The sequence below is a fragment of the Scyliorhinus canicula genome, chromosome 4 (genome assembly GCF_902713615.1).
Source record: "Scyliorhinus canicula chromosome 4, sScyCan1.1, whole genome shotgun sequence".
Lineage (NCBI taxonomy): Eukaryota > Metazoa > Chordata > Chondrichthyes > Carcharhiniformes > Scyliorhinidae > Scyliorhinus > Scyliorhinus canicula.
Genome location: NC_052149.1, coordinates 145,199,221 through 145,212,599, shown reverse-complemented (window position 1 = coordinate 145,212,599; position 13,379 = coordinate 145,199,221). Strand labels below are relative to the sequence as shown.

At 44.2% G+C, this 13,379-nt stretch overlaps 1 protein-coding gene and 1 long non-coding RNA gene across 2 annotated transcripts in view; one reads left to right on the top strand and one right to left on the bottom strand.

Moving 5' to 3' along the window:
• LOC119965058 (dedicator of cytokinesis protein 2-like) overlaps positions 1-13,379 on the bottom strand; it is a 759,716-nt gene that overhangs the window by 13,987 nt on the left and 732,350 nt on the right. The window contains exons 46-47 of the mRNA XM_038795299.1: positions 12,419-12,502; positions 2,690-2,827 (exon numbers count right to left, since the gene is read on the bottom strand). Coding sequence (XP_038651227.1) covers positions 2,690-2,827; positions 12,419-12,502 — 222 coding nt within the window. The remainder of the gene's footprint in view (positions 1-2,689; positions 2,828-12,418; positions 12,503-13,379) is intronic.
• LOC119965061 overlaps positions 1-13,379 on the top strand; it is a 100,466-nt gene that overhangs the window by 78,929 nt on the left and 8,158 nt on the right. The window lies entirely within an intron of this gene.

Below are 13,379 nucleotides of genomic sequence, written 5' to 3'. Positions count from 1 at the left end.
GCCCTGTCAAATGGATTGAAAAGATCCCATGGCACTCTTTATGAGAGAAGACTTCCTCCAGTGTCCTTACTAATATTCATCTCTCAACTAACACCTCCACCAAACAGATTATCTGGTCATTTACCTCACTGCTATTTGTGGGTCCTTGCTATGTGCAAGTTAGCAACGCTTATTGCCAGAAAGTCAGGCTTTTATTGAGAAACAATCCTCAATCTTCTCAACACTGCACTGATGGGTGTGCTGACTTTTTAATGACACCTAAAACAAGTCCCTAATCAAGTGGGTGTTAAAGATCCTACGGCAGCACTTCAATGTCTGATCAACATTCATCCCTCGACGAACATCAACAAAGAAAACATGAACCGTTTATCCATCTTGGGTTGATTTGCACCATCTTTTATTCATAAACAACTCCTTTCCCTACGATGCAAATAAAATTGTCTGCACTCCTGCCTCTGAGTCACAAGGTTCCATGTTCAAGTCTCACTCCAGGGCGTGAGAGTAAAATCAAAGCTGATACTGCAGTTCCGTATGGAGGGAGTGCTGCACTGTTGAAGGTGTTAACTTTTGGATAAAACGTTAAACCGAAGACTTACTCGGCCAGATGTAAAAAATTCCGCGTCACTATTTTGAAGAAGATTTTCTGGCTAATATTCATCCATTGGCCAACATCACAAAAACAGATAATCTGGTCGTTAACACATGCCTATTTGCTGTGTGTAGATTGGCTGTTGCATTGTTACAGCATTAAACACTCTTTAGAAAGGGCCTCATTGGCTGTAAGACTCTTTGAGATGTCTGGTGGTTGCAAAGTTATTATTTTCTTCTTCAAAATCTTAAGCCCATTAAAAGCTTGCTGAATGGGCCAAGACAGGTGTCAAATTAGTGGGCAGAGATATTTCAAGGCAACTATTTGAATTTAAAAGGACTCGAGTTGTATATTTTTGCACATATTTTTTCACATAGACACGAGATACCGAGGATGGCTGATGATTGCCCCATTGGCCACTGACAGGATGTGTGTGACCACCACCTTCCTGTGCTGCCAGACAATCCAAGGTACTTGCAAGAAAAAACATTCTAAGATTGGGACATAACGGTACCTAATGATGACCTCATCTCAAGGTCCCTGGCTATAATGGCCTAGAAAGATGAGTACATCCCAGGTGGAATACATCTGGAGGATTAAAAACTGGGTTGCTTGACCTGCCAAGGAGATTCTTCTGATAGTCGTCTGGGACTCTCTCGCTCTCGCCTGCTGCCTGCCTGCTGTGTGTGTGTTGAGGAACAGCGGCAGAGAAGTTACTGCGCACACTGAAGGCTGTGCAATGACTGTAAACAGGAACTGAAATATCTCGATCGAATCACAGAACCAACAATTCGACAGCAGAAGTCAACTTTACTGGAAAGAATCACATTGGTTGCAACTCATCATCATCTAGTTCTCGCAACTCAAGGTCTTCCATATAACTTTTTCTTTATATTTATTTCTAATCGGTAGGTGCATGAGTTTTAACATTTCTCCTTACATTTTTTTTAGTAGTTAATAAACTTACTCTACCTTAACTCAAGGAAAGGCTGGATATATATGGCGGCACAGTGGTTAGCACTGCACTGCTGCCTCACAGCACCAGGGACCCGGGTGTGATTCCGAATTGGGTGACTGTGTGGAGTTTCCGCATTCTCCCCGTGTCTGCGTGGGTTTCCTCCGGTGCTCCGGTTTACTCCCACAGTCCAAAAATGTGAAGATGAGGTGGATTGGTCACACTAAATTGCTCCTTCATGTCAAATGATGTACAGGTTAGATGGGGTTACAGGGATAGGGTGGGGGATGGGTCTAGGTAGGGTGCCCTTTCAGAGGGTCGGTGTCGGCTCAATGCACTGTAGGAATTCTATGGTTCCAAATTGGCTTCTTTGGAAACATAACCATTGGGTCTGGAAAATATACCCAAGGGAACGGGAGCCTTATCAGATTAAACCTTTGCTGCTACCAGCAGAGGGTGGGTTGAATAAAGACACGGAGCCAGTCATCCCTCCTCACCTGGGTTTGTGACAATTTGGGAGTATTCCAGCTGGATGTTGACAGATCAAGGGGTCTCGCCTGGATCAATAATTTTTTGTGGACGCCAGCTGGGGTTAGTTGTGGCGCCATGAATCTGCGGCCCAGTAATGGGGTGACCCATTTTAGAAGAGGGAGGTAGAACGCTTCCAGGGTCAGAGAGGCAAAATAATTCCCTCCCTGCACACCACCACCACCCAACCATCCTTCCTCCTCTAGTGTGCATGTTAAGGAATACAAAGAAAGAAAAGGTTGTCCTCTTCAGCAAAGGTGGCACAGTGGTTAGCACTGCTGTCTCACAGCGCCAGGACCGGAGTTCAATTCGGGCCTGGGGTGACTGTGCGGTGTTTGCCCATTTTCCCCGTGTTTGGGTGAGTTTCCTCTGTGTATTCTGGCTTCCTCCCACAGTCCAAAGATGTTCAGATTAGGTGGATCGGCCATGCTAAATTGTCCCTTAGTGTTCAAAGATTAGGTGCGGTAACGAGGTTACAAGGTTAGGGCAGGGGAGTGGGCCTAGGTAGGGTGCTCTTTCAGAGGGTCGGTATAGACTTAATGAGCCAAATAGCCTCCTTCTGCACTGTAAGGATTCTATGAAAGGGAACCCAGGCACCTTGATCCTCGGCCACTTACCAGCTCCCTTAACCCATACTCCTTCTGTACTTTAATTCTTAACTGTTGGAAACATTCTTCCATCCGGTCGTGGAAAGGTTGAAGATCACCCAACACTCTTTTTCTGTGAAGCTGTATTCCTTTTTCAAGCAGTGGAACCTTGTGAAGAGAAAGATGAGAAATTTCTTAGCACATTGCTATTCAAAATACAGCAGAAGAAACAAGTGCAGTCCTGGCTCTCTTGCCCTAAGTCTGGTAAGGGCAGCATGGTGGCCTAGTGGTTAGCACAACCGCCTCACGGCGCTGAGGCCCAGGTTCGATCCCGGCTCTGGGTCACTGTCTGTGTGGAGTTTGCACATTCTCCCCGTGTCTGCGTGGGTTTCGCCCCCACAACCCAAAGATGTGCAGAGTAGGTGGATTGGCCACACTAAATTGCCCCTTAATTGGAAACAATAATTGGGTAATCTAAATTTAAAAAAAAGTCTGGTATTGGGATGATGAATGAGCTGGCTGTCTCTTCCATGAAAGGTGTGGAAAAGGCCAACTGAGGCAAATGGAGTATTGGTGGCATAGGCAAGGCCATATTTATTGGCCACCCTTACCTTCCCTCGGGCAGTGATTTTCATCGGAGAGATCACTCGGTCTTAAATCCTGGAATTCCCTCCCTAACATCACTGTAGGTATACCGACACCACCTGGACCTCAGCAGTTCAAGAAGATGGCTCACCACCACCTTCTCAAGGGCAATTAGGGATGGGCAACAAATGTTATCATCTCCAATGACACCATTAAGGAATAAAAAGTAGCGACAGTTTGACCACTTAGTTGCCCTAAGATGCTAGCCTCCCTCGTAGAATGGGCCCATGATGGAAAATGATGTTCGCCAGTTACGTAGATGGATTTGGATTAAGGATTAGGAGTATAGTTTCAAGACGTGCAGATGACTCCACATTGGAATGTTACAGCAGATGAAAATAGCATCAAAACAGGTGGAAGATATGCAGGATAGTTGTGTAATTGGCAAATTAACTTCAATAATCGAAAAGCTCATGTTCTCCCCGTGTCTGCATGGGTTTCGCCCCCACAACCCAAAAATGTGCAGAGTAGGTGGATTGGCCACGCTAAATTGCCCCTTAATTGGAAAAAATAATTGGCTAATCTAAATTTATTAAAAAAAATAATCGAAAAGCTCAAAATGGCAAAAGCCTGAAATAAAAACAGAAAATGCTGAAAATATTCAGCAGGTCAGGCAGCGTCTGTGAAGCGAGAGACAGGGTTAAAGTTTCAGGTTAATGTCTTTTCATCAGCGCACGTCATTCGATAATATGTGTGAGGTAGCACATTTTGACGAAGAACAAAGATGATTTAAGTGGAAACTAGATCATCAAATGTGGCAGAAAGGAATAGGAGGACTTGTTAGTTCGGTGAGGTGTAGAAGGATAGGAAACTCCTGTGGAGCATAAAAAACGTCATGGGGCTACTTGAAGATCGGCCTAATTCTGTACAATACTCTGTTGCAATGCTTTTTTTTAATCGGTGAGCTTGCAAAGCCACTTCTGGAGGCAATAATTAATTACATAGTGATCAACAGGGATTAATTATTGATGAGGCCAGATAGGGCAGCACTTGAGAGCCAGCAGGGTTTTTACTGGCAATCTGACAGTTTTGTTGGACATTTTATTTTTTATGGTCTCGGTGGCACAGTGGTTAGCACTGTCACCTCACAGCGCCAGGGACCCGGGTTCATTTCCGGCTTTCAGTGACTGGCTGTGAGGAGTTTGCACTTTCTCCTCATGTCTGTGTTGGTTTCCTCCGGGTGCTCCGGTTTCCTCTCACAGTCCAAAGATGTGCAGGTTAGGTGGGGTTATGGGGAATGGCAGGGGAGTGGGCCTAAGTCGTGCTCTTTCGGAGGGTCGGTGCAGACTTGATGGGCCGAATGGCCTCCTTCTGTATTATGGAGATTCTATGGACACATCACCACAAAACACCACAATTTCACAACTTTCTTGGTGAGACTTCAATGCAGCACCTTGGTGAGCTAGCCCAACACCAAACCACTGGGATGCTATATGGTGCAAAAGAAAAACTGAGAGCATGATCATCACCATGAGTGCAGAGTCAGATCACCCCCTTAACAGAGAATTTTTAAAAATTCCTGCATGGGAAGTGGATAGGCTGCCAACATTTGCTGCTCATCTCTAGTTGCCCCTGGGGCTGAGTGGTTTGCTAGACTACTTCAGAAGGCATTTAATAATCAACCACGTTGCTGTGGGTCTGGAGACATTCACAACGGTTTCATGGTCATCATTAGAATATTAATTCCAGATTTGTATTGAATTCAAATTCCACAATCTGCCATAGTGGGATTTGAACCTTGGTCTCCAGAGCATTACCTTGGGGTCCCTGGATTACTAGTCCAGTGACAATGCCACGGCACCACTGCCTCCCGACGCATAGCTGTAACCATCGAGCAAGTGATCAGTTAGGATTGTGACTGAATTGTCTTGTGTAACTTCTTTAAACCAACCGACAAATCTGATGCCAAAGCTGCCTTTTTTTCCTGAAGAATAGAAGGGCACTCTGCAGTCATTGACTGCCACCTAGTGGAGTTTGGCAATACTGCAGCATATTGAGCATTTTGAAGTGGGGCGGGGGAGTTCCAGCGGCATAACTAACTGGCAGAGGAGTTTTCTGCTTTGATAATGTTCAAAAAACAGGCCTCAAATAGCATATTAGCAAACATCTGAGAGGCAAGCCCCTTGAAATCATCCACTGGATGAGTTAAAGTGAGCCAGTCAGATAATACTGCATGACCATTCGGGAAAATTAGTTTTTGCTGGTGTGATTAGATTCAGAAGGAAATATTCACCAACGTTCCCAGAGCTCGGAGTGGGGGGGGGAACAATAATGTAACTCCAATTGTCTGACCTGTGTTTAGGAAGCGGTGGTTAATAACCCAACAGTGTGGCAAGCAATCCAGGAGATAAATGATGGGACATTTAAAATGAAACGTTACATATTGCCCCTTTGTTCTTTGAAAATCTTTGTTTAGTGATTATACAAATAGTGAAATTGAGAAAAAAGAGGCGGCTTGGCTTGTGGAGGCCATTTGATGTAGCTTTCAAGAAGACATCTAAAGACTTGACAACTCTCAGTTACCCATTTATACTACCTGGTCATTTTTGTTTGGTTGAGAATTTAATTCTTAATCACTTCATTCAAATTGGATATTAGATTTACCCAGCAATTTTTGAAAGTAATATATCCAGAGCATGTGAATGGGTTTGGAGATTTAATATGGAGACAAGGTGTGCGGTTGATGATTCTATACGGAGAGTGTATATGGGATTGGGGATTCTATATGGAGGGTGGATATAAGATTGGGAATTGTATCTGGAGAGTGTGAATGGGTTTGGGATTTTTAATGGAGAGTGCATATGGGTTTGGCGATTCTTTACGGAGAGTCTATATGGGATTGGGGATTCTATGTGGAGAGTGTGAATGGGTTTGGGAATTCTATATGGAGAGTGTCAATGGGTTTGGGATTCGTAATGGAGAGTGCATATGGGGTTGGTGATACTTTACGGAGAGTCTATATGGCATTGGTGATTCTTTACAGAGAGTCTATATGGGATTGGAGATTCTATATGGAGAGTGGATATGGGATTGGGAATTCTATATGGAGAATGTGAATGGGTTTGGGGATTCTATATGGAGAGTGTGAATGGGTTTGGGATTCTTAATGGAGAGTGCATATGGGCTTGGCGATTCTTTACGGAGAGCCTATATGGGATTGGGGATTCTATGTGGAGAGTGTGAATGGGTTTGGGAATTCTATATGGAGAGTGTCAATGGATTTGGGATTCTTAATGGAGAGTGCATATGGGGTTGGTGATACTTTACGGAGAGTCTGTATGGCATTGGTGATTCTTTACAGAGAGTCTATATGGGATTGGAGATTCTATATGGAGAGTGTGAATGGGTTTGGGGATTCTATATGGAGAGTGGATATGGGATTGGAGATTCTATATGGAGAGTGTGAATGGGTTTGGGGATTCAATATGGACAGTGTGAATAGATTTGGAGATTCAAAATGGAGAGTATATGTGGGTTTGGGGATTCTTTATATATGAAGTATATGGGATCGGGGATTCTATATGGAGAGTGCCTGTCAGATTGGGGATTATGTATGGAAAGTGTGTATGGAATTTGGGATTTTATATGGCGAGTGTATATGGTGTGGGGGATTCTACATTGAGACTGTGAATAGGTTTGGGAATTGTATATGGAGATTGTGAATGGGGTAGGGTATTCTATATTGGAGTCTATATGGGATTGGGGCTTCTAAATGGAGAGTGCATAGGGGATTGGGGATTCCATATGGAGAGTAGGATTAGGGATTCTATATGTAGATTGTATGTGGGATTGGGCATTCTATATGGAGAGTGTATTTGGGGTTGGTGATTCAATATGGAGAGTGTATATGGGATTAGGGATTTTAGATAGAAAGTGTATGTGGAATTAGGGATTCTATATGGAGAGTGTATTGGGGATTGGCAATTCAATATGTTGAGTGTGAATAGGATTGCGGATTCTATATGGAGAGTGCATATGGATTGGGGATTCTATAAGGAGAGCATGAATGGCTCATGGGATTTTATCTGGAGAGTGTAAATAGGATTAGGGATTCAATATGGATAATGTATATGGGATTGGAGGTTCTATACAGAGAGTGTTTATGGAATTGGAGATCCTCTTTGGAAACTGTGAATGCTTTGAGTGTATATGGGTTTGGTGTTTCCATGTGAAGACTACGAATGGGTTTGGGGTTTCGATATGAAGAAAGTATATTGGTTTGGAATTCCATATGGAGAGTATGAAAGGGTTAGGGGATTCAATGTGGAGAGTGTGAATTGGTTTGTGTTTATGCATTCTACACAGGAAGTGTGATTTTGTTTTAACATTCCATATGGGATCGTGTTTGGGTGTTGGATTTTAGATTCTATTTGGAGAACGTAAATGGATTTTATTTTTGTTATCCTATTTGGAGAGTGTCAATAGTTTTGTATGTTGAGATTCTGCGCAGAATTTGTGAACTGGTTTATGGATTGTCCATGGAGAGCGTGAATGTGTTTAAGAATTATATATGGAGAGTGTTTAATGGTTCAGGAATTCATGGTAGCACAGTGGTTAGCACTGTTGCTTCACAGCGCCAGGGCCCACGTTTGATTCCCATCTTGGGTGACTGTCTGTGCGGAGTCTGCATGTTCTCCCCGTGTCTGCGTGGGTTTCCTCCGGGTGCTCCGGTTTCCTCCCACAAGTCCCGAAAGACGTGGTTGTTAGGTGAATTGGACATTCTCAATTCTCCCTCAGTGTACCCGAACAGGCTCTGGAATGTGGCAATTAGGGGATTTTCACAGTAACTTCATTGCAGTGTTAATGTAAGTCTATTTGTGACACTAATAAAGATTATTATTTATGAGAATGTGAACTGGCTCAAGGATTGTATATGGAAAGTGTAAACTAGTTTTGGAATTGTATATGGAGAGTATGCACTAGTTTAGGGATTGTATATGGAGAGTGCACATTAGTTTAGGGATTGTACATGGAGAGTGTGAACTAGTTCAGGGATTGCTTATGGGGAGTTTGCACCGGTTCTGGCATTTTACATGGAGAGTTTTGGGGCAGCACGGTGGTGCAGTGGTTAGCACTGCTGCCTCACGGTGCTGAGGACCCAAATTCAATCCCGGCCCCGGGTCACTGTCCATGTGGAGTTTGCACGTTCTCCCCGTGTCTGTGTGGGTGTCACCCCCACAACTCAAAGATGTACCGGGTAGGTGGATTGGGCAGGCTAAATTTCCCCTTAATTGGGGAATTAACAATAATAATTAAAAAGTATATGGAGAGTTTTGAACTGGTTCAGCGATTGTTTATAGAGGTTATGAACTGGTTCAGGGATTGTACATGGAGAGTGTGAACTGGTTCAGGAATTGTCTATGGGGAGTGCGCACTGTTTCAAGGATTGTAGATGGAGCATGTGAACTGTTCAGGGATTGTATATGGAGAGTGTGAATGGTTCAAGGATTGTAAATGGAGAGTGTGGGAGGCAGTGGCAATAGCATAGTGGCACCGTTGCTGGACTAGTAACCCAGAGATCCAGGTTAATGATCTGGGGACCCGAGTTCGAATCTCAATAAAATATCTGAAATTACTAATGATGCCCATCAAACCATTGTAGCAAAAACCTATCTGGTTCACTAATGTCCTTTAGGGAAGGAAATCTGCCATCCTTACCTGGTCTGGCCTACATGTGACTCCAGACCCACTGCAATGTGTCGACTCTTAAATGCCCTATGAAATGGTCTAGCAAGCCACTCAGTTGTATTCACAAAAAAGGAATGAAATTGAGGCGGGGCATCGATCCGGGCACCGGAAACAACAACGGCAAAGCCAGCCCTGTTGACCCAGCAAAGTCCTCCTTACTAGCATCTGGGGGCTTGTGCCAAAATTGGGAGAACTGTCTCACAGACTAGTCAAGAAAGAGCCTGACATAGACATACTCACAAAATCATACCTTACAGACAATGTCCCAGGCACCACTATCACTATTCCTGGGCGGAGGTGGTGGCACAGTGTTATACAGTCGGAAGCAAATTGCTCTGGGAGTCCTCAACATCCACAATGGATCCCATGAAATCTCACAGCTTCAGATTGAACATGAGCAAGGAAAGCTCCTACTGATTACCATGTACCAGCCAGCATCAGCTGATGAATCAGTACTCCTCCATGTTGAACACCATTTGGAAGAAGTACTGAGGGTGGCAAGGACACAGAATATGCTCTGGTTGGGGCACTTCAATGCCCTTCACCAAGAGTGGCTCGGTAGTACCACGACCGGCCGAGCTGGCTGGGTCCTAAAGAACACAGCTGGTAGACTGGGACTGCAGCAGGTGGTGAGGGAACCAACAAGAGGGAAAAACATTCTTGACCTCATCCTCACCAATGTGCCTGCTGCAGATGTATCTATCTATGACAGTATTGGTAGAAGTGACCACCCTACAGTCCTTGTGGAGACAATGTGGCGTTTTCATATTGAGGATACCCTGAATCATGTTGTGTGGCACTGCCACCGTGCTAAATGGGATAAACTTCGACCAGATCTCACAACTTAAGACAGGGCACCAATGAGATGCTGTAGGCCATCAGCAGCAGCAGAATTGTATTCAACCACAATCTGCCTCCTCATGGCCTGGAATATCCCCCACTCTACCATTACCACCAAGTCAGGGGATCAACTCTGGTTCAATGAAGAGTGCAGGAGGACATGCCAGGAGCAACATCAGGCATATCAAAAAATAAGGTGTCAATCTGGCAAAGGTTGCAACACAGGACTACTTGTGTGCCAAACAGCATAAGGAGCAAGTAATAGACAGAGCTAAATGATTCCACAACAAACGCATCAGATCAGAGCTCTGCAGTCCTGCCACATCCAGCCGTGAATGGTGGTGGAGCCCAGCATATATGTGCAAAAGACAAGGCTGAGGCATTCGCAACAACCTTCAGCCAGAAGTGCCAAGTGGATGATCCATCTCAGTCTCTTCCTGAGGGCCCTAGCATCACAGGTGTCAGTCCTCAGCCAATAACATTCACTCCACGTGATATCAAGAAACGGCTGAAGGCACTGGCTACTGGAAATGCTATGGGCCCTGACAATATTCCGACCATAGTACTGAAGACCTGTGCTCTTGCAACACCCCTAGCCAAGCTGAACACTGGCATCCAGACGGAAATGTGGAAAATTGTCCAGATGTGTCCTGTACACAAGAAACAGGACAAATCCAAACCAGCCAATTACTGCTCTACCAGTCAACATTATCACGAAAGTGATGAAAGGAGTCAACAGTGCTATCAAGCAGTACTTGCCATCACTGAATCCTCCACAAACAACATATTTTTACAATTACCCAGTTTACATTGATCATAAACTGAACTAAACTAACCATGTTAATATGTGGCTACCAGGACAGGTCAAAGGCTAGGATTCCTAGGGTGAGTAAGTCACTTCCTGACCCCCCCAAAGCCTGTCCACCATCTACAAGGCACAAGTCAGGCGTGTAATGGAATACTCTCCAATTGCCTGGATGAGTGCAGTTCCAACAGCACTCAACAAGCTCAATACCATCCAGGAAAAAGCAGCCTGCTTGATTGCTCCCCCTTCCACAAACATTTAAACCCTTCACCACCGCTGAACAGTGGCAGCCATGTCTACCATCTACAAGATGCACTGCAGTAACTAGCCAAGGTTTCTTAGACAGCATCTTCCATATCCATGACCACTACCATCTAGACGGACAAGAGCAGCAGATGCCCGGGAACCCCACGAACTGGGGGTTCACCTCCAAGGCATTTACCACCCTGATTTGGAAATATATCACTGTTCCTTCACTGTCGCTGGGGCACAATCCTGGAACTCCCTCCCTAACAGAACTGTGAGTGTGCCTACACCTCAGTGGAGGGTGCAAACTGTTTCAGGGATTGTATATGGAGACTGTTAACTGGTTCAGGAATTGTATATGGAGAGTGTGCCCTGGTTCAGGGATTGCATATGGAGAGTGCAAACTGGTTAAGGGATTGTATGCACTGGTTTATGGATTGTATATGAAGAGTGCGAACTGGTTCAGGGATTGCATATAGAGAGTGTGAACTGGTTCCGGGATTGTATATGGAGAGTGTGAACTGGTTTGGGGATTGTATATGGAGAGTATAAATTGGTTCAGGGTTTGTATATGGAGAGTGTGACCTGGTTTAGGGATTGTCTCTGGAGAGGGCGTATTGATTCAGGGATTGTATATGGAGAGTGTTAATGATTAGGGTGGTGTGATTTTGTATGGAGTGTGTGAACATATGCTTGGGTTTTAACGATCTATAGAGTTTGCGAATTGCTCCATCTGGAAAGCAGTTTCAAATTCCTAGGGGTGCACAGCTCCAAAAATTTGTCCTGGTCCACCCACGTTGATGCTACCACCAAGAAAGCACAACAGCGCCTATACTTCCTCAGGAAACTAAGGAAATTCGGCATGTCCACATTACCCCTTATCAACTTTTACAGATGCACCATAGAAAGCATCCTATTTGGCTGCATCACAGCCTGGTATGGCAACTGCTCGGCCCAGGACCGCAAGAAACTTCAGAGAGTCGTGAACACGGCCCAGTCCATCACATGAACCTGCCTCCCATCCACTGACTCCATTTACACCTCCCGCTGCCTGGGGAAAGCGGGCAGCATAATCATCAAAGACCCCTCCCACCCGGCTTAATCACTCTTACCAATTTACATCGGGCAGGAGATACAGAAGTCTGAGAACACACACGAACAGGCTCAAACAAGCTTCTTCTCTGCTGTTACCAGACTCCTAAATTACCTTCTTATGGACTGACCTCATTAACACTACACCCTGTATGCTTCATCCGATGCCGATGCTTATGTAGTTACATTGTATACCTTATGTTGCCCTATTATGTATTTTCTTTTTATTCCCTTTTCTTCCCATTTACTTAATGATGTGTTGAGCTGCTCGCAGAAAAATACTTTTCACTGTACCTCGGTACACGTGACAATAAACAAATCCAACCCAATCCAATGCAAGTCTGAATGGGTTTGCAGATTCCATATGGACAGTGTAAATGGGTTTGAGATTTTTGGTTCTGTACAATGAGTGCGATGACTCTGATCAAGGCTGTCTTTCTTACCTGCCAAGCTATGAGATCCTTGAGCTGAGTCAGTTTGTCCCAATCTCCTGGGTGCTCTTGTGAATAAGCATCCGTGAAGAAAGCCTGAAAATATGGAACAATTAAACACAGGCTCAAGAACAAAAATCCTCTTCTGCTTAAATAATAACCTGCTCCCTCTGACTGTCAGCCCGTGATAAGTGGCTGCATTTTTTCTTGTTCAGACAGGCTGCCAATTTGTGTGTCTGCATTGCTCTTTTAGAAAGATAGTAAATTCAGTCTTTATTTACCACAGTGACTGAAAGGGGGGAAAAAAATCTTAAAATGTATAATGGGAGATTCATTTTCAAACTGTATAATAAAGGATAATGTTCAACTAAATTCACCAAATGCCCCTGAAGATTAAATAGAAAGCCAAAACCATGGCCCATTGCAGGTACCAACAGATGTGTAAAAGAATGGCAAGAAACAATGCTTTGGGGTTTGTTCTCTGTGTCTTACCCCAAGTGCCTTCAGCACTTATATCTCCCATTCAAGCTTTCAGATACCTTTGGATTCTTTCCTCCGCCATTTGTGAGTCAACGTTGGATATTACTTCAACTTACGTTATGCATGTTGGTTCTGGTGTAATTACTTGCTTTTTCATATCCCCAGTTTCTTAGCGGGGTCATTGCTAAGTTGTTGTTTCATTTTTGGTAGTGACTGCTTTGTTTTTGTCAGTGTGTTCAGTGGTCTTCTAGGCTAATGTGTCTGATAGTAGTGTGGAGGTGACCATTTTGTTTTAATTAGCGATATGCTTCAGACTCGATGCGTTGTACCAGCTGCGGTATCCCTCTAATCCTACATTGACAGCTAACTTCCTGAGCAATCTGTGTCACATTCTTTCAGTCCCATTAATGGTACCTGACCCCTGAACATTAATGGGACATTTGATGCAGTCTATTGATTTTTTTTTATATTACCGCTGTCATTTATCATCTAT